The following is a 20797-nucleotide window of genomic DNA, read 5'->3' on the forward strand; positions in this document are numbered from 1 at the left end:
TTTTCTCGGCCAACATTGAACCCAGCATGTCTATGTTATCGAGCCAGCGTCTTACTTACCGTGTCACTGCGGCTCCCACTTGAAAGAAACTTCACCTATGCCCCTATGTTCTATTTGCCATTATCATTTGATATATTGTATATCAAACTTGAAATTTAATAATCTGGGATGGTTCATCATTGGTTTTATTTCTGTTTTCTAGGTGTTAACGGTACAGAATGGGGACCATGGTCTCAATGTTCTCTCAACGGCAAAACAGTACCAGAAGAATGCGGATGGGGAACACACACTCGAACAAGAACTGTTCGTGCCGAATGTGTCCAATCTACACCCGCCTCAGAGACCGAGCCGTGTTTCTTACAGGACTGCAGTAAGTTATAATTTTCCATAAATTCTAGAAAAAAGTAAGACCCCTTCCTAACGTCAAATTTTAGTATCTGAATATCAAATATTTAGCGTTTGCCAGGCTAAATGAATTAGTTTTAGATAGGTAGACAATTGGATCTATGAATCAGAAATACGTTTTGAAATCATTATATTTGGACAATGTTAATTCCAGATTGTACCGAACCTAATGAGAAACCCAGCAACTTCACTGCTTGTGAATACACATGTGGAATGGATACACCACCAGATAACTGCGAGACAGGAACACCAGAATTTACATGTATATGTGCTGACGGCTACAGACGGTTGGATGGATCATGTGTTGAACCTGTTGAATGTGAAAAATGTGTTTTCAATGGTGTCACATATGGAGTAAGTAACCTGTAGAGATACAGGGGGCATTTCCCAAACATTGTATTGTATTATTCTAGAGCAGTGTTTCCCAACCTTTTTCACCCATGCACCACATAAGAATACACCTTCAACAAAAGTATTTGTCATAAAATTCACTTGCGCATTCACACAAATACAAATGCAGATTACTGTACCTCACTATCAGCCTACCTCCCATTGGTGCAACCTACGCCCTTCCCCAATTTTCCCAGGCCCCACCTCGGGAATCATTGTTCAGAGTATATCGTGATGACGGCGTTTTTGAGAACATTCTCATATTTTAGGCTACTATATGGTATTGCCTTGTGTTCAGACTTCCTCCTACTTCGGTTAGGGCGTTTGGTTGAAGAAACAGAAGAACCAAAAACTCTAGTCAGGTCATTGATAATGAACTTAACGGCTAATTTTCTTAACGGCGGCGATATTTGGGAAATCGAAAAAAGGGATATATTGTAGCTCGTCTTGAAATTCAATATTGCATGTAAATCAAGAAAATATTGGATTATTATGATATCTATAGAACATGTAATATATACGATTTATTATTTTGTTCTTTTTTTTAGGTTAATGAAACATGGAAGGACGCCGATGGTTGCACAAGTCACCAATGTTTGGACGGAAAGATCATAGACTATCCAAAAGCATGCGACGATATCAGCACTTGTAATCTGGTGAGAACATTATTAGTTGTCATTCTTCACCAAAATTCACGAAGAAAATATATTTTTACGGCAAAAGATTGTCCGTTAGACACTGCACGCTATATAGAGATTGACCACTTCTTCCTAGCTTTAGTGGCATTCTGAGAGCCGCGGTGGCTCTGTAGCTTACTAACCAGGAGGCCCGGTGTTGGTCGAGAAAGCTCCCCGGAATTTTCCATCGCGATTTCCCCTTATTAGTGGCGCAGAACGGTGAACCTGGTTAGGATGGGTCAAAACACCCAAGTTCCGTGTACGTAAAAGATCCCCTGATTGTTAGAATTCGATATAAGAGTAGACCGTAGCGTTGCTGTCCGTGCAGAATTCCCCACACCACACCCTACGGCGCCCGCCCGCCTTCATTATCCCAGTCGATGCAGAAAAGTAGGACGTTAAACCCATCTCATTTCATTTCATTGCGTGCCATTGTGGTTGTACAAAATTATTTATGGTTTGATTTTATTGTTTTTTTAGACCACCCATAGCCTCGTACCCGACCCATGTTGTGGAACTGTTTGTAAACCAAAGACTTGTTCAATGGCAGTCTTCTCCGGTGAAGTCTCGTTCGAAAACTGTGTTTCAACACAAAACATCACATACAATTATTGCGAGGGTGAATGCGGACCAAGTTCTTTCATACCCGACTTCGCCTCTGGTAACATGATCAAGAACTGTAAGTGCTGCACTGGAACATACACTGGTTCGAAGACATACACGTTTAACTGTGGAGGTACAAACAGAGATGTACAAATACCAGAAATATCATCTTGTGGATGTGATAAATGTAATGATACAGGTAGGTCGACATTAGATATTTTGGACCAAGCTCAGGTAACTCCATATACCTGAGGGGTATTTGGTACAGGTATAATCAAACGAAACACTGCGAGGGACATGAGTTAACTCCGGATATCCCCTAAACTTACGTCCGCACGCTTAGTAAAACCTTTTGATGGGACACAAACTGCGATGCTACAACAGTTTATAAGTGCCGGATTTACCTATAGACTTGGAAAACTGAAACAGGGCCTCGATATATATGGGACCTCCGGCTAACATTAACAGAACACAAATTTTATGGAAAACAATCACTGGTTTTATTTTATAATTACGACGTTTCGATATCAATGAGCATAATATTTTTGATACTATTGTAAGCCTTTCCTACACGCGGTTAGGTGGTTAAGACGCTGGCTCGCTAGCCTGGAGGTCGGGTGTTCGATCCCTGCATTGGCCGAGAAAGTTCATCTGGATTTTCCGACATGGTTTCCCCCTTGTCAGTGGTGCAGAACGGAGGGCCTGACAAGGACAGCTGTCTAGTCTTTCGGATGAGACGAAAAACCGAGGTCCCGTGTATACATTGGAATGCACGTAAAGATCCCTTGGCAGTTGGAATTCGATATAAGAGTACGCGATAGTTCCGGTGCCCGGGCAAAATTTCCATCATAGCATACTGTATGGCGTATGCCCGTCTTCATTAGCCCAGTATAGGAGCAGAACAGTAGGACGTTAAACCCCATTTCATTTCATTTCCTTTCCTTTCCTACACGTAAAGCTGTCTTTGGGAGGAGCCACATAAGTGGAATAACCTAAGACCTCTCTTTATCCAAATCTGGCACTCTTCTGCAGTCTGTTTGTATGATTAATTTTTTTATACAATATTTGATAATAATACTGGTTGTATATTTTACCACTTCGTGAGAATAATATTATAATATATTGTTTTGTTTTTTTATTCCAGCTTAATAAATGGAAAACAAGGACCAAATGTTCGTAGATAAATCTAGAAATAAAGATGATTTTAATGTTAAATAATATTATAATAATAACTGAGCAATAAATTATATATACCAAACTGCCACGTCTGTTTTTACTTCTATAATTTGAAATATCGGGTCGTAAAATTAGGATTTAAATCGTATGTGACTTCCGGCTCTCTCTCCCTCTCTCTCTCTCTATTTATATTTTAAATTAATTTATATGTCAAATTTTGCTTCGTTGGGTTATTGATTGGGGGTGGGGGGTTTAGTAATATGACGAGATTTAACTCATCACTTCTACATTAAAATATCAGTCAATTATTATTGAATACAGCGACTGGAGGTCACAGCAAGAACTTTATATTGTTTGCAAAATAATCGATCAACAATTTACAACAAATCCCCCAACGGTCTTATTGACTTTAAGGGGCGCTTACTTGGTCTCAGAGGGCCCCCACCCCACCCCTTATTAAATCCGCGCCTGGGCATTTTGGTTATCATCTGAAATTTAATTCTTCTCACAAACCGGGTTTGAAATAGTGTCTTACCTTACTGTAACAAGAAGGGCCAGTGGTATGCAGTGTGGCATGAAATAAATTTAGCCCGGACAGCGGCGCTACCTCCTACTCTTTTTACGGTTTGCGGTGGTCCGGTGGATTGTTTTCGTGATATCTTGGCTAAAGTAAGGAAGACTCGTCGATTAGTGTTAAAGCATACCATACGCAATCATGAATCTTGTGCTCTACAGGGTATATTTACTAATTCTGTAACAGCTGTAGCTGACACTTCTGCAAAGTTAACATGAAATAGGGTATGCAACGACTTGTATGCACCGACTAGGCTAACGAAGACGGGGCGTGCGTCCAGACTGCGGCGCTACGACCATCTCTTATTATTTTGAATTCCAAGGGTACCTTTCCCGAATCACATATTACGAGGTCAGAAATCATAATTATAGATCTGCAGTACTTAGGTATTATATTCTGTTTAATCGACTTGTAAATGAATAACCCGGGGAATGGCACATAATGTCGCGATTGTATCACCAGATTTTAAACTGGGTTGCCCGGAGATTCCAACTACGAGAGATAATTAGACAAACTTCTGGAAAGACTTAATAATTCGATGATTACATGTAGTTGAATTTACATCCACGTCACTATTCCAACATAACACTGGTTTTTGTCCCGAGAATCGTCTGAATTTTGGTCTATGTTTCCAGTACCTTTCATACACCTGACTTTAATCAGAATCACATACGCAAAATATAATAAGATTAGAAAAAATACGACGTAAATTATGTTCTGGACTAATAATAGATAACAAAGCCACATGGGACTTAGTTCTTGCATCAGATAGCCAATAATAACTGGGTTAATCATTGAGCCGATTGAACAAGCTATGATGATAGAGGACGTCACTTTTCCAGTCACTTTAATAAGAGCTTGGTTTGTCCATGTAACACCTGTCGGAAATATGGTCGACACGGATATTCCAACCAAAGCTGCAAAAACCCAAACTCCGATACTAAAGGCAAAGTGTGAACATACCAAAAACCCTGTTAATGACAGCATCGACATCACAATAAAAATAAAGAGTAATTTCACGGGGGTTGTGTAACGTATGAGAAAGATTCCTACAAATCGCATAATTGCAAAAGCCGCCCAAACAACAGACGTTATCTGACTGCCCTGTGCTTTGCTCCAGTTCAGTTGCATAACTACAAATGTCATAATGAAAGCAGCAAATGTGTCTTCTACCGAACTGTCAAAAAGGAAAAATAAATTGACAAGAATCAGAGTAGATATATAATATTTCAGAGGCAGGTCAAGTCTTGACACATCGTCCTTTCTTTTGGCCCCATGGTGTGTTTCATCAACTCGATTCCTATGCTGAAAATAAAGAACTGCGAAAGGAATCGATGAAAGTAACGTAATGGTACCCGAAATTAAATAAGCAAATATTATACGTATTTCAGTGACAGACATAGCTGTCAGAGTACTATTCGTTGATATGTTGGACTGTGAGGTTAGCATGGTTGTAGTGGATATATTGTTGTCTTGGAAAAAAACGTCCGGAATATTCGATGTCAGGTTCAAATCGATCTCTTGTCTGGCTAAAAACGGCTCTGTTATTAGAGGCGAAAGCATGCCTCCAAATGCAAATGAAAAATGAAGTATCTGCATGTAAGACTGTCCTTCAGAACCCCAGATCGATACCAAATCTGCATTTGCCACTGAAATCGAAACAATCGATTATTTATTAATATATCTATAAAGATATTCAAATCTGGATATACACCCACTCATAACCTGCATAAATCCACTCATAACCTACATGTTTGTCTCGAAAAAGGGATACCCATAGACAGCAGCTTATCCAAATTGAAAGAAAAACTAAGTCTACTTGGAGCTTAAGGAAATGGGGCGCGTTACTCTGTACAGTTCGAAAATCAATAGGACTTGCTCTCACCTGACCCCAAATGCTTTACAAGCCAATTCTTGACAGACGGATATGAGCAACGATATAAAATTGACAAAATTAATTAAAATAACTCTATAATGCAAGAAGATTAAATAATTCGTATGCTATATGTCTAGGAAATCTGTAACTCTTTACAGAACACGTGAGATTACCTTTCTGGAGCCAGTGGGTGGCTCAGTGCGTAAGAACTTGGTTCGCTAACTTGTAGGTCCTATGTTCGATCTCAGTGTTGGCCAAGATAGATCATCGGGATTTTCCGGCGTGCACCCCCCCGCCCCCACACACACACACTAGTAACTGTTGCAGAACGGGGAGGGGGCTGAAAAGGACCAACGTATAGTCCTTCGGTGTACACTATGACGTGGGCGAAAAAGAGCCCCTGAGTAGGCTATAGTACCACTGTCCGGACAAAATTTCCGTCATTGAATATTGTATGGCGTATGCCCGTCTTCATTAGCCAAGTCGAGACAGAACAGTGGGACATTAAACCCGATTCCTTTTCATTTCATGAGACCATTTCTCAAAGCAAACAGTTGTGTCTCTATATAAAACTGCTAACCTCATCCCGGATAATCCACGATGTGAACTAAAGAGAAGTATACCAGTACTTACCAGTATCATACCAACCCATAAAGAAAGAGTTTGCCCAGGACATCACAAGCATCAAAACATATGGTGAACAGAGAGGCAAAACAGAAACTGAAACAGCTAATCCAAAAGTAGACAAAAAGAGTAGAAGATTGTTGTTGAATTTATCATATAGTAAGCCGCAGATTGAAGATCCAAAAAGATAGCCTACTGAGCCAGCTGTAAAATATGTCGAAGCTTTCTCAATATCTGTATTGGTAATTAGCTGTAAATCCAGGAAGGATGGACCCCTCTGTCCCACATTAAAGCCCTAGGTAAAACGAATACATAAATAGCATAAATCCTATATAGATACAAATGAATATCAAAACAATAGTATAAATATATGTTTGCAAACTTACTTGTCGTACATTTCCGACTATATGGTTCAGAAAAACAAATGGCTTTGGTCCGTACGCGATATTATAAATTGGTCAAAATGTCCGAGATATTTTATTCAGAATCGCCCAACACTATGGCCTGTGTAATAACATTTTAATAATAAATATTCCTATTTGTGTCGCTTGATTTCTCAATTAATAAATAAAAGAAAAACATCAAATTTCACAGGCAGCACAGGGCGGATCTATCAATTATATTAGATTTCATTTCTGTGTTGTTTTCTCTTCTTTATCATAATCTTTATCTTAATTTCAGGCTCGTATATAGATAGCCCAAACATGTTGGGAGGGGCGGTGGCAAGGGCTTCTGGGGGCGCCGACAGGTGCGCCGGAACCCGGGTACAAGGGTATACAAATGGTACCCTGCCCTTTTCTGGGGTATACATGTATACCCATGCCCTAATGATGCAAGTTTTCAACCTTTTTACTAGTCGATTCATTTTTAAATGATAGATATGTAATTGCTCTCTGGTCGGTCGCGAACCGGCTCTCGCACTATTCAGGCTTTTGTCTCTTTCATTATCATGTATTCTAAAGGGTTTTATGTTGGAATTTGGAATGCTAGAGGCGCCGTTCTCGGAATTGACAAATTTCAAAATTTTCTAGAGGCCGGGGGGAGAGAACCCCCCGGACCCAACCCCCTATCTTTTGGTACCCTGGCCCTCGCGTCGTCGATGTACCTACACTTGACGGTCAACGGCGAACGGTCCAGTGGACACGCCTGCCTTCGAATAATTCGGAGGAGGGTCTAGGGTGTTCTCCTCCCAGAAAATATGGGAAAATAGGGTTTGCACCCGAGAAGAGGAATATGAAAATGAGGGAAAATTTCAATTTTGAGGCTGAATTTGCGATATTGGCGTATTACGATATTTCGATATGAACATTATAAGGAGTACGACTTTAGCGTACCTATAATAATTTATGAAAAAAATAAAAAGTTCGGAACCAATGGGGCGCCCATAATGATATGGGCACGTTGGTCGTTGGCTTCGTACTGCGTCCGATGGAAGCCCCCCCCCCCCCTCCAGCAAAGGGCCCGAACACTGTTAAAACTCAATTCACTTACCAGTGCAAAAAACGAAAAACACAAGAATGTTGTATGGTAGAGTTTACTTCTTCGTGTTATCTCAGATTTCACACCATTCGCCTGTAATATGGGTCCTGTTGTTGTTTTTTTATTAGAAGGCAATGGCATTACTGGATGTTCTATTGTCATAGATCTGTCTATATCTGCATCACTAATGACGTCATCTCGACAAAATGAAACCTCATCTAAAGATAAACTGTTCTTGTTACCCGTTGTACACACACCTACATGTATATAAAATATGCGTAAATCATTCGTTATCACTCCCGCTTTACGGGTCAAAATGCTACAAGAATAATCAAAATTATGAATAAAAATTTAAAAAGTCCATGGACGGAGCCTCCAGCAACAGTGTGTGTAAAAAACAACAATAACCATGGAGCAAAAATAAAGACGGGTAACGAAAATAAAAACATTAAGAACGAATAATATTAAGTAAGCTATCGGTAATCTTTAGCTTTTCGGACTGATCTTCTCCCGTGTTAAACCATGCCAATAAATCGTCGAAGGAAGAAGAAAATGGATGACCATTGAGTATTATCGTCAGTTGGTGTATGAAACATGAATTATTATTAAACAATAATCGAATCTTTTAAGAATGATATACACGGTGCCGAATTTATTTATTGGTTTGCCAGGTTGAAGGTTGAAGCCTGCTATATAAAGGTCCCAAGATCAAGGTGTCTGATATTTTTCACACTGTCATAAACCTTTCCTGCGCGCACTACAGTCATTCACCAATTCTCGGCTTTGTTTAATTGTGTTTAAAACTCACTTTCTTCCCCCTCTAGTCGTGGGGGTGGGGGATTGGGGTGGGAGGGGCCTCTTAAGTTGAATAGCCTAGGTCCACTTTTCATCTAAATTCGGCACTGCACAGCGCGATTTGGAGACTACCAACGCCGGTTGTAGTAATAAATAGGGTGTGGCTCGAGTGTCAAAACGATGTTGATGTCACTGACATACCGGCTAAATAGATATTGATTATTTTCTCCTATATAACATGGCTTTAAAATTTATCAACAATTTATAGCCTGGACAAAAAAAAACGATCTATAGAACATCTATAACAAGACCTATCTGAACTTACCATCATTTTCTAATGCATTAATCCTATCTCCATGATTATTAAAACCAGCGGTGTCTAAACCCGTTGATTCGTTATAAGTATGATCAACTACACGTATTTCTGAATCCATGTTATTGTGCTTCAAACCACAATGATCTGGATGCTGTCGGCTGCACATCGTGGTTGTCACATTACTCTGTGGAATCGATGAATGGATCCGATATGTAATGAAAGAACTTATGAAGCTGATATTTATATATATATTTATATGTATTAATATTTTTATTATTAGTGAGACGTATACTACGCAGTATAAAGCACAGTACTTATTTTAGCAAAAAGTCGTCCTTATGAAAGGCAAAGTATTAAAATTAAAACAAATAATAATAATTTGCGGTTTTCCCCAAAAAATAGAAAAGAAATGGAATGAGGTTTAACGTCCTACTCTTCTGCTACGATTGGACTATTTTAATGAAGACGGGCATATGTCATACAGTGTGCTATGAGGGACATTTTGCCCGGCCAGCGGCGCAACGGCCTACTGTTATACTGCATTCCAACTGTCAAGGGATCCTTTACGTGCAAACCAATGTGTACAAGAGACATTGGTTTTCCGTTCCATCCCAACGACTAGACAGCTCTCCTTTTCAGCTGTTCACAAATAGTATATGCATGTAGTGTGTTCACTGGCAGTATATACATGTAGGGTCTTCACAAATAGTATATACATGTAGAGTGTTCACAAATACATGTAGTATATACAGGTAGGGTGTTCAGTGACCAGTTTATACATGTAGGGTGTTCAGTATATACATGTAGGGTGTTCACAAATAATATATACATGTACGGTGTTCACAAACAGTATATCTTCACACTAAATTTGAAATAAATCCACTAAAAACTATTTCCTCTATTGTGTTCAGATGGTTTTCCGTGGGTTAACCGTGGAAGGGAAGGTTATGGAAGGCTATATATCAATAGGGTTCGTCCTCTCATGAATCAAATGATTCACGCCAGATTTGAAAACATCTGTTAAAATGTGTTGCCTCTATTGTGTTCACAAACCTTTGGGCTAAGGAGGCAAAACTCTGGAACCATAGGTCTCATATTATGGATAGGGTTCTTCCTCTAGTGCGTCAAACCATATTTGAAAAAAAAATCTTTTAAAAACTATAGCCTCTATCATGTACATAAGTTTTCGGAACATAACAGCGATCAAATCCTGCAACATATTCTATGTCTCGGAAACGAGTCATTATAGTGTTTTGCTTTCCTGCTACAGCTCAAAATATAGACATCACTAAGGTCTTTAATATCACTTAAATATCAATTCCCGCAGGGTGGTAACTAGCTCAGAGCAATGGGGTGAGGGGCGGTAAGTGTTCTCAGGGGGCGCTGTAAACTTGATGGACAATGTATATCTATTGTTTTTATGGTCGAGAATTTTTTTCACAGGGGAAGCGAAACTTTTTGCCTAAATTCGCGTTGCATTTTTTTAATGCCAAAATTCAGGAACACACCTTCTAATATACACATGTAGTTAAGTATATCACCACATAAAACTTATAACTGCCAGGATTACATATTCAACTTCAGTAGCAACTAAAAAAAGTAACACATTGCCAATATACATTCCAAAGTTTCCAAACCTACAATTTTCAAAGTGAAATATATGGCAATATCACAGGTGTGTCAGAAAGTGTCCACCCTAGAAATATTTCACCTCGTTGGAACCCAAACAAAACACAAGCAGCAGTGTTGTAACATTTTATTAAAGCCCTTGAACAATTTTATAAACATTTATAAAGCAAAGATGGACAAGGTGTATAATAGAGAGAGAGAGAGAGAGAGAGAGAAAGAGAGAGATGGAGATGGGGTTTAACGTCCACTCAGCACAAACTAGGTCATTTCGCGACTAACATATGGTTCAATTTTATTTCAATAATTTGCTTGCGCGTAGGGGTCTTGCGTAGGGGTCTTTAGCAGTGGGAGGAAACCATAGGACCCAGAGAAAACCCGCGGGGTTGGACAGGTGACCCTACTCCTTGTCACGTACAACCGGGTAATCGAAACTACGCCAGTTGACTCAATGACAGACCTTATGATACAGCGCGCACATGCTAATCATTCAGCCATCCAATTGCCTCAAATACACAAAGACAAGTAATAACAACAAATCTAAAACCATACAGGACAACAACAAGATCAAAGGTGATTATTATTACAGGTCAATATATTGTAAACTGCACCAAATCAATCAGACAGGTAGTTTTCCTCGTACTTTGATATTTGCTCGTATAACATCTTCTGTCATATCAATACCTAATGGTGACCTGAAAAAAAAATATACATATTATCCATATCACTTATCAGTCATATTCAACTGTTTTTGGAAATTTGTGATAGATTTCTGAATTCGAAATAACTAGTTCAAGATTTCTGAAAAGTATTCAGTTATATTCACCCCATTTTTGTAAAAAAGAGCTGACAGTTCGTTTTCAAATCTATTAAAATATCCAAGCTATCCGATGGCATCAAGAGTTGATTATGGTTTGGATAAGTTAATTAATGTCTAATTAATAATTTATATAACATTTCAGGCCAAAAGAAAGACCAGCAATAGGCAGATTTAGCTCTTGCATATTGCCTGCTGAAGACACTAAAATAATTCAAATTTTGAATGATTGGACAAAAAATATCAGATGAATTCATTCATTTACCTTGGCTTAAGATCAATCTCATCAAAGTCATTCACCTGTACCAAGTCTATTTCCCTCTTTAATTTTTCAATACCATTCCTGAAATATCAATATAAAGAATTATATACGGGAATTTGTCATTTGTCATCCATCGGTTTAGCTATCTAGTGTGCCCTACTTTTAAGGCCTGCAAAAAATTGTATTTGAAATATTTACAAAACTTCTCATGACATTTCAAACAAGATATTGTGCTTTGTGATTGGCCATAAGCACAAGACATTGGTTCATCTTTTTAGCTGCTAGGTGTTGTTGTATACCGTTTAGCAATTCACAATGAAGGATCCAGAGAAATGAAATGAAATGGGGTTTAACATCCTACTGTTCTGCTCTGACTGGGCTAATGAAGACAGGCATGCACTCTACTCTTATTTCACAGTTTCGAAGGATATGCATTGGCTGAGAAAATTCATCAGGATTTTCCGACGTGGTTTCCCCTTGTCAGTGGTACAGGACAGCTGTCTAGTCTTTCGGATGGGATAAAAAACTAAGGTCTCGTGTAAACATTGGTGTGCACGTAAACGATCCCTTGGCAGTTGGAATTCGATATAAGAGTTGGTCATAGTGCCACTGCCTGGGTAAAAATCACCCTTATTGCACACTGTATGGCGTATGCCTGTCTTTATTAGCCAAGTCGGAGCAGAATAGTAGGAGGCTAAACCCATTTTATTTCATTTCAAAGGATCAAAACTTGACATCAATCTCATTACTTGACAGTTATGAAAATTGTACTTACCAAGCAATCATTACGCCATTATCTGTACAAAGTTTTGGTGGTGGGCAAACCAACCGACAATTAAAATGTTGACATAAGTTTTCTATTTCTTGTCTTATATACATATTACTAGCTACACCACCAGACAAAACCTAAAATACATTATCACCACGTTCAAATCTTAAACACATCTTTACACGGTTCAATCTAAAACACATCTTTACAAGATACAATCTCATTAAAACACAGATTTTGTTGCGGGGGGGGGGGGGGGGGGGGGTATGGATAGCACGTGATTAGCCGTGCGCGCTGTACCGTAGTACAGTGTGTCATTGAGTCAACTGGCGGGGGGTTTTGATTCCTTGGTTGTACGTGACAAGGAGTAGGCTCGACTGTTCAACCTCGTGGGTTTTTTCCGGGTCCTCCGGTTTTATATAAGCCACGTTCTAGTTAATGTGATAGATTAGCCAATGAAGTGGTCTGTTACGGCGAGTTCTTGGCGTACTGTGCATGGAACTGTGGGTAAACGACTAGAAACTGATTAATCAATGTCTGATGTCATAGGGTTAAAAGCCGCTTGTATGACCCCTGATGCGACCTTCACTACAACTGGTCAGATCTTCATGCAGTGTAGGACATTGAAAGTATAGAAAAACGAATCGAAATTTAGATCTGTATGTTAATCAGATTGTACAAAATTAACCCTAAACCACACAAACTAGGTCATTTCTGAACTAACACATGGTTCCATTTTATTTTAATAATTTGCAGTGGGAGGAAAATGGAGGACTCATAGAAAACCCACCAGGTTGGACAGACGACTTTACTTCTTGTCGTGTACAATAGTAGAGAGAGAGAGAGAGAAATGGGGTTTAACGTCCACTCGACACAAACTAGGTCATTTCGGGACTAACATATGGTTTAATTTTTATTTCAATAATTTGCTTGCGCGTAGGGGTCTTTAGCAGTGGGAGGAAACCGGAGGACCCGGAGAAAACCCACGAGGTTGTACAATAGTGGGGATTCACAACCATGCAACTTAGCTCAACGACAGACCTTATGATCCAATGCACATGCAAGAATCATCCGGCCACCTAACCCCCCAACTCAATGACAGACCTGATGCTCTAAAGCACACATGTTAAACCATTCAACCACCCACCCCACTCTGTATGCCCTTAAAGATAGATAGATCTAAAGAATACATATTACATACCAGAGTTTTATTTTCTGCAGGTAATAGCTGTTTCAGTTCAGAATACAACAAACCACGACGTATGCGATGTAGCAAATGCTTTACAATGCCATCTTGAAATGAAGCACATATATCTCCAGCATTGGGAAGAACATTCCCTCCATCAATACCTACATTAATTCCAAAATATTACTATCCAAGAAGTATTATCATTTTACCATGAAATAAAAGTAATTAATTTTGAATACTTTATTAAAGATATATTATGGGAGATTAGATAAAGAACTGGCAGTTTTCACTAAAATACTTAAAAACAAGATAATGTAAAGGCAATTTGCTGAAAATTTCAGTGAAATTGATCCACTCTGAACCGAGATTTTAGCGATTGAATTTTGGGCCTAGCCTCGATCATTACTAAAGATGGTACGATAAAAAACATAGTCTTGATTATCCATTTTATGATTAAATTATGAATGGAAGTCTAACAGCAAATCGGAACCTAATCTAATAAATATCGCAGGCTAGCGATGCCATCGAGAGTTGATTATGTTCTGGATCAGCTAATTAATGTCTAATTAATAATGTAGATAACATTTCAGGCTTAAAGAAAGACCTGCAATAGGCAGATTTAGCTCTTGCATAATGTATGTTTAATGATTACCAGGTTATCAAAAATCAAACCAAGGCAGGTTCATTTGGATTAAACTCATAGAAAATCAATAACCATTGAGAAAGTTTAACTCAAACATCTGTATCTGGGAGATATGTCAGACCAATTGTCTTAAGTTCACATGCAATCTAATGTGAATATCCCTGTATAGAAATTACATCACATCAACTTTCTATGTCAGCAATGCAAGTGCCAGCTTTAACAGATGAGAAAAGGGCTTACAAATTCCTAAAATTCTAATTAAATGTATTACTACACACCAACATGACTCTTTTTTTTATTTTCTTTTAGGAAACCTCTAATTCCTATTCACTATATGGAGGCACATGCTTTAACAGTTAGAATGATAGAAAGGTAGATATTATCATATACTCTACTGTAAATACAACAGTTAATGATAACCCTTTAGTAATTAGCTCTAATTAGCATATTCACCATCAGGAGATCTAAATAGGTCATTGTTTTCATGTGGTTAAGGCGCTGGAATCTTGAGTCTCGGGTTCAAATCTACCTTGGGATATTATAAGTAAAGGAAGGTCTAGTCTTTCAGATGGTACAAAAACAAAGTCCTTATATATTAGAAAACAACACATTTCTTTAGAAGAGCGAACAAAGCTAACAATATTTTTTTTAAATATGTTTTTACATACCTTGTTTTAATTCTTCTTGGAAAATTAGATTTTTGGCATGAAATTTGAGACCAGAAAAGGAAAAGTTACAATCTCTGTTTTGTGACAATACTCCAGGGAATTGAAATGATTTGGGATTTCCAGTTTTAGCCATTAATTCTACAGCTTCTCCACCACTAAGACCAGCACATTCTTTTAAATTCTTCAGTTTCATTTGTCGTGCTGTCTATAAATAAAACATACAGATAGGTTGCCAGGCAACGACACATATGCCCACAGCAGCAAAGTCGTCCGGGCAGTCAACAAAAGCTGTAGCATATTTTTTCTTGTCGGTAATAATATACTACAATCTGGTTAAGAGTAACAACTCATTAAGTAATTAATAGAAAATCATTAAAATTTGTTTGGCTTCTAGTTCTGCTCCATGGTAATGTTTGGCAAAAGAGAGAGAGAAATGGGGTTTAACGTCCACTCGACACAAACTAGGTCATTTCGGGACTAACATATGGTTTTAATTTTATTTCAATAATTCGCTTGCGCGTAGGGGTCTTTAGCAGTGGGAGGAAACCGGAGGACCCAGAGAAAACCCACGAGGTTGGACAGGCGACCCTACTCCTTGTCACGTACAACCGGGGATTCGAAACCACGCCAGTCGACTCAATGACAGACTTTATGATACAGCGCACGCACGCTAACCATTCAGCCATCCAACCCCCCGTAATGTTTGGCAAACAATCATTTAATATCATTTCGTCTCAAGACCTTCACAGCTGTGTATCAATCTAAACTCAATCAGATAAATTTAGCTTGAGCATCAGCAATATTTTTCAAAGTTATCAAGGGCCATAACCCTGCCAGTAATTATCGAAAATCATTGAAAATAATTATGCTTCCAATATTCTAATATTAACTTTAGTCTGTAGAGCGTCCACAAGGTATTTCAAAGTGATCAAGGGCCATAACTCTGGCAGTAATTATCAGAATTTGTTGAAAATCAATAGGCTTCTTCGTCTCATAACCTTAAACACTGTATATAAATTTAAAGTCAATCAGATATTAACTTTATTTTCTAGAGCGTGGGGGGGTGGATGGCTGAATGGTTAGCACGTGCGCGCTGTATCATAAAGTCTGTCATTGAATCAACTGGCGTGGTTTCGACTACCCGGTTGTACGTGACAAGGAGTAGGGTCGCCTGTCCAACATTGTGGGTTTTCTTCGGGTCCTCCGGTTTCCCCACACTGCTAAAGACCCCTACACGCAAGCAAATTATGGAAATATAATTGAACCATATGTTAGTCTCCCGAAATGACCTAGTTTGTGTCGAGTGGACATTAAACCCCATTTCTCTCTCTCTCTCTCTCTCTCTAGAGCGTCCAGACGGAGACCGACCGAGGCGACGACAATATATGACCATATTTCAATGTGGCCGTATAAAAATACTTATCTTGAACAAAATTTAAATGGATGTGTCATGTCATGTGATGATTATCCTCAAATAATTACCTGATCAAAGGACCAAATGGGCATTAAAATTTAAATATACAAATAAACTAGGGCTGGACGATATTTTAAATTTTCATTATTGCGATATCATAATAAAAGTTCACAATATATTGCCATTATACTGTTTCAGGACATGGGCTCAAAAAGAGGTGACAAACCCTTCAAACAGATTTTGCCCTATGACCTTACCCGACCTTGTCAAAGGCATCTCCAGGTGAATCATCTAAGCCTCGTCCAAGCAACAGGAACTTGTTGACATCCTGTGCTAATGCCAATAAACAATGGCCACCACTCACGAGTAAAACTAGATATGGAAACTCTACTCTGAAAATCAGGAACAAAACTGTCTTAAACTGGGAAGGTCCATGAAACCAAGGCATTCTCCGGAAAATAAATGAACGTATATAATTCTAATAATTAAAAAGTTTTTCTCACATAAAAAACATTATTAATACATTTAATTATAAAGATAAATGTTAGTATTGAGCAGCAACATTGTATCCACATAAAGTCACTATGAACGTCATATAGTCCGGCCACAGTTCACATACATGTACCTTTAGAGTAGTTTGCTGCTCAAGATGATTTTTAAAATTTCCAATTCTGACTTTTTATATTTTCTATGACTAAAGCTGAAAATGATTGGAATGTCACCTGTTTTTGTTTTAACTTGCAGGCCCAAAAATACATAACCGTCATTCTCGAAATGATCGGAAAACACAACCTTGTTGCTGAATTTAAATTTGTTGATGTTATTACCTATTGTATTTACAGTAGTGTATATAATAATATGTACCTTTCTACCATTCTAACTGTTAAAGCATGTGCCTCCATATGGTGAATAGGAATAACAGGTTTCCTAAAAGAAAAACAAGAAAACTCAGTCATCAACATCCCTCGGTTCTAGGCAAGTTTTGGAAGGTACAGAGATAGACAATCTCTATCTTATTGGAAATAAACAACATACTACCAATATTGTACATATAACAAATAGCAGGGAGAATAAATGGGGTTTAATGTCCACTTGAGACAAACTAGGTCATTTCGGGACAAACATATATATAGTTCAATTTTATTTCAATAATTCGCTTGCGCGTAGGTGTCTTTAGCAGTGAGAGGAAACCGGAGGACCTGGAGAAAACCGAGGTTGGACAGGTGACCCTACTCCTTGTCACGTACAACCAGATAATGGAAACCACACCAGTTGACTCAATGACTAACCTTATGATACAATGCTCACGCACTAACCATTCGGCCATCCAACCCCCCTATAAGAAACAGTTGGCTGTCAGCAACAAATAGATCTTGATGTGTATGGACCTTTATACCTACACACAATTACAGAAGTAGATACTCCAAATTCAGACAGAAAATGAAATAAAATGAGGTTTAAAGTCCTTGCCTAACTCACCAGTAAACGCCAGTAACTATGCTATAAAAGAAATTTTGCTCAGTTAGCAGAGAGATGGGGTTTAACCTCCACTCAACACAAACTAGGTCATTTCAGAACTAACACATGGTTCAATTCTTTAATTTCAATATTTTCCATGCGCGTAGAGGGCTTTAGCAGTAAGGAGAGGAAACCAGTTACGTTGATAGAATGAAGGAAATGTGTTAAATGTTAACTCTACAGAACTACATGCGCGTAGAGGGCTTTAGCAGTGAGGAGAGGAAACCAGTTACGTTGATAGAATGAAGGAAATGTGTTAAATGTTCACTCTACAGAACTACATCACATTGAGACTAACATCTGGTAATTCATTATTCCAGGAATTGTCTTGTTTACAGGGTATATTAAACATTCAAAGCTGAGAAGGGTGACATTTCTTGGTTTACACATACAATCATATGATCCAATCGAACTTGTCAAGATGATTTAAAGCATTGTTTAATAAATCTGTCGGCTAATCTTGGATTTACCTGTATTTGCTTGCTAACATTTTGGCATGATTGACTCCTATAAACAGTGATAAAGCCAATCCTGGTTCTGTTGTAACAGCAATTGCTTCTATATCCTACAAACAAACATTTTATTTATTAGTTATACTAATATTTCATACCATTATATTTTCACCGGTTTAAACATACACTATGCAAGAGCTAAATCTGCCTATTGCAGGTCTTTCTTTAGGCTTGAAATGTTATCTAAATTATTAATTAGACAGAAATAGGTGAGTGTTTTAAATGACACTGTGAATTACAAATGATAAATTAAATGTTGAGTCGCGAATGGAAATATGTCAACATTTTCTTACTCTGTTGTTGAGGATGGGTGGGCGGGTGGATTTAAGATATATCTGTGGGTTATTCTTTTGGATACAACTGTGGAAATTCTGTGACTGCCCATAATAAGAAAAGCATTGTACACTGTTACCTGATTTGATAATTTAGCATTTTTTATCGCTTCATCCACAACATTAGCAATATTTTGTTTATGTAAGTCCCTGGCAATGATAGGAATTATTCCTCCCATCCTGAAAAAAAAAATTGAAAAGGAATTTAAATTCACAATATTACTAGAAAATTATTTTGTACATAGAATTTTTTGGGACCATAAAAACTCTACTAAAATATACCCTTCAAAAAAAGTAGGGGATATTGAAATGCAAATACCTATGCCGGTTGTGATATGATAAATATTCATGGACACTTCACATGCTTTGTGAGTATGTTCACAGATGAAGAACTTATCGCCCCAACAGAACCACTGAGCTGCATGTGCGACACGCAATAGTGCCATACACGTGGGAGGGGTTCATTGTCAAATTTGACACTTCAAGGAAGGTTTGATGATAACTGCCGCTTGCTGGTTTATCCTATCCATGTTTGCTTTCCTATCGGTTCTTGCATAAGATTTACTGTTTAACATATCTTTGCTTTAGTGTGTTACGTTTAATTTGATCGGGAGACGTGTTCGTCGACGTCAACGTCGACTGACAACCCTGCAAGAATTGGCCGTGGCACTGCAAGAGGAGTGGGTCAAATTGCCCAAAATCGTGATTGGACGGTTGATTAGGAGCATGCCATGACGAATTGCTGAATGTCTGACGATTGGTGGAGCAATTACTCATATTATTAAGACAAAAAACAAAAACGTCCATTTTCACTTTTGACAGTGTATCTCTTTGCGAGTGATATGGGGCTTTCAGATAAGCTGCCTATATGAACTGTTTATGTTCATGTGTAGGCAATTGGCCTGTTATTAACATACACTGGTTACCTCTAATAAAAACAGCAGTGCATTTCCGCAGTTTTGTATTGTTTCTAAATATCCCCTACTTTTTTGGAAAAGTATATTATAGCATATATAACTGATATGGTATGCACTGGTAGCAATCCAATCCATCCAAATCAACCCAAATCAACCCAAAACAACCGTTATTTCAATTCATATCACAAAAACGCTAAGATTTTCAATTAAAATGGCAATTTGGCATAAGGAACAATATATTATCAAATATCAATTTAAATTATTGTCATTTAAGTTGAAATAAGGGTTGACATATATAAATAGCGAAGATTATGAGAAACTGCAGACTTGAATTTAAATCTTATTCTTAGCACACATGCTAATTATGCAGTGATTTTGAAATTTATTTGAAAAATCATTACAGCACAAAGTCGATAGAGGATAGATCCTACATGGGATGTCCGACACACTGCATGTACTTTCATCTTTAAAAACATCGAGGAGTTATCAGCGCACACAGGGTCCAATCTGCGTAGACAAAGTGGACTCTGTGCTACACATACATGTAGCAGGGCTAATTACAATCTGCACGAGGGGTGAAGAATCCGCCCAACATAACTGCATAACACTAAAACAGTAACATAATACATAATTTTAATTACTCCACATGTATTCGTGTTTGAGAGTTCAGTGCTTCTCCAATAATATTTCCATGGTAATCAACCACTGCAGCACCAGTATCGTCACAACTTGTTTCAATACCAAGTACATATCTTGGAGTACATGCATCTGTTGATAAATTATTTCTGTTGTTTCTAGGTAATAGTGCTACTTTCGATTTGTTTATTTTGCTGGATCTTCGTAAATAACGATAACACTGGCAATAAAATCGATAAGACATGAGATAACATGATAAATCTAAAGATGGAAGATTTGTATTCCAAAAACATAAATTAGTTTGTCTTTCTAAAGTGGCAGTTTTTATACAACGGTATCTACTGTATGACATTAATGAGAAAGTCGCATGCCGCAAGGGCGCTGACATCTTGGACTATCCCAGAAGTCCCGTATAGAGACTGGTCGGGGTGTTGGCTACACTTTATTAAACAAAAGAAATCGAAGTATCGATTATAATGTTTTAATATTGTTATGCCTGTAGATAAAAAATACACGTATCCTTCTATTTGTCTGAAATAACTTCACAATTGAGTATTATGTTAATTATGAAATAATAGT

At 38.0% G+C, this 20797-nt stretch overlaps 3 protein-coding genes across 5 annotated transcripts in view; 1 reads left to right on the forward strand and 2 right to left on the reverse strand.

The window, feature by feature from the left end:
* LOC126831854 (mucin-12) overlaps positions 1–3333 on the forward strand; it is a 202925-nt gene extending 199592 nt beyond the window's left edge. Inside the window, exons 162-166 of the mRNA XM_056103261.1 lie at positions 203–370; positions 560–759; positions 1344–1451; positions 1953–2274; positions 3220–3333. Coding sequence (XP_055959236.1) covers positions 203–370; positions 560–759; positions 1344–1451; positions 1953–2274; positions 3220–3224 — 803 coding nt within the window. The 3' untranslated portion in view covers positions 3225–3333. The remainder of the gene's footprint in view (positions 1–202; positions 371–559; positions 760–1343; positions 1452–1952; positions 2275–3219) is intronic.
* A 1050-nt stretch (positions 3334–4383) lies between these two features.
* LOC126832657 (sodium-dependent glucose transporter 1-like) lies at positions 4384–8930 on the reverse strand. Its single transcript, XM_050563518.2, has 4 exons — positions 8925–8930; positions 6335–6620; positions 5351–5474; positions 4384–5002 (listed from the first exon to the last, which is right to left on the reverse strand). Exons 1-4 carry the CDS (start codon positions 8928–8930, stop codon positions 4384–4386), a joined length of 1035 nt encoding a protein of 344 aa, XP_050419475.2.
* Positions 8931–10664: 1734 nt separating this feature from the next.
* Positions 10665–20612, reverse strand: LOC126831862 (tRNA N6-adenosine threonylcarbamoyltransferase, mitochondrial). 3 transcript variants are annotated; one of them, XM_050562513.2, is made up of 10 exons: positions 20224–20612; positions 18746–18845; positions 18292–18386; positions 17168–17230; positions 16566–16695; positions 14890–15094; positions 13591–13739; positions 12396–12526; positions 11624–11701; positions 10665–11236 (listed from the first exon to the last, which is right to left on the reverse strand). In XM_050562513.2, the coding sequence occupies exons 1-10, from the start codon at positions 20604–20606 to the stop codon at positions 11161–11163; spliced, it is 1410 nt and encodes a 469-aa protein (XP_050418470.1). In that variant the 5' UTR covers positions 20607–20612; the 3' UTR covers positions 10665–11160. The 3 variants fall into 3 exon arrangements, with proteins under 3 accessions (XP_050418470.1, XP_055959454.1, XP_050418471.1); XM_056103479.1 differs by lacking the exons at positions 10665–11236; positions 11624–11701 and having other exon boundaries at positions 12392–12526; XM_050562514.2 differs by lacking the exons at positions 10665–11236; positions 11624–11701; positions 12396–12526; positions 13591–13739 and having other exon boundaries at positions 14930–15094; positions 16561–16695.
* Positions 20613–20797: the final 185 nt, after the last annotated feature.

Source organism: Patella vulgata, chromosome 9, assembly GCF_932274485.2.
Source record: "Patella vulgata chromosome 9, xgPatVulg1.2, whole genome shotgun sequence".
NCBI classification, from domain to species: Eukaryota; Metazoa; Mollusca; class Gastropoda; family Patellidae; genus Patella; species Patella vulgata.

What these genes read in the sequence shown, in the direction of transcription:
- LOC126832657 (XM_050563518.2), bottom strand. An exon ending in TATGGGTTGGTATGATACTG is followed by an intron (nt 5,475 to 6,334) that starts GTAAGTACTGGT and finishes TTTCGATTTCAG; the next exon opens with TGGCAAATGCAGATTTGGTA. An exon ending in ACAGAGCCGTTTTTAGCCAG is followed by an intron (nt 5,003 to 5,350) that starts ACAAGAGATCGA and finishes CCTTTTTGACAG; the next exon opens with TTCGGTAGAAGACACATTTG.
- LOC126831862 (XM_050562513.2), bottom strand. Translation starts at nt 20,606, where the DNA reads ATGTCAGCGCCCTTGCGGCATGCGACTTTCTCATTAATGTCATACAGT. An exon ending in CAAACACGAATACATGTGGA is followed by an intron (nt 18,846 to 20,223) that starts GTAATTAAAATT and finishes TTTTTTTTTCAG; the next exon opens with GATGGGAGGAATAATTCCTA. An exon ending in AATGGCGTAATGATTGCTTG is followed by an intron (nt 11,702 to 12,395) that starts GTAAGTACAATT and finishes TTGATATTTCAG; the next exon opens with GAATGGTATTGAAAAATTAA.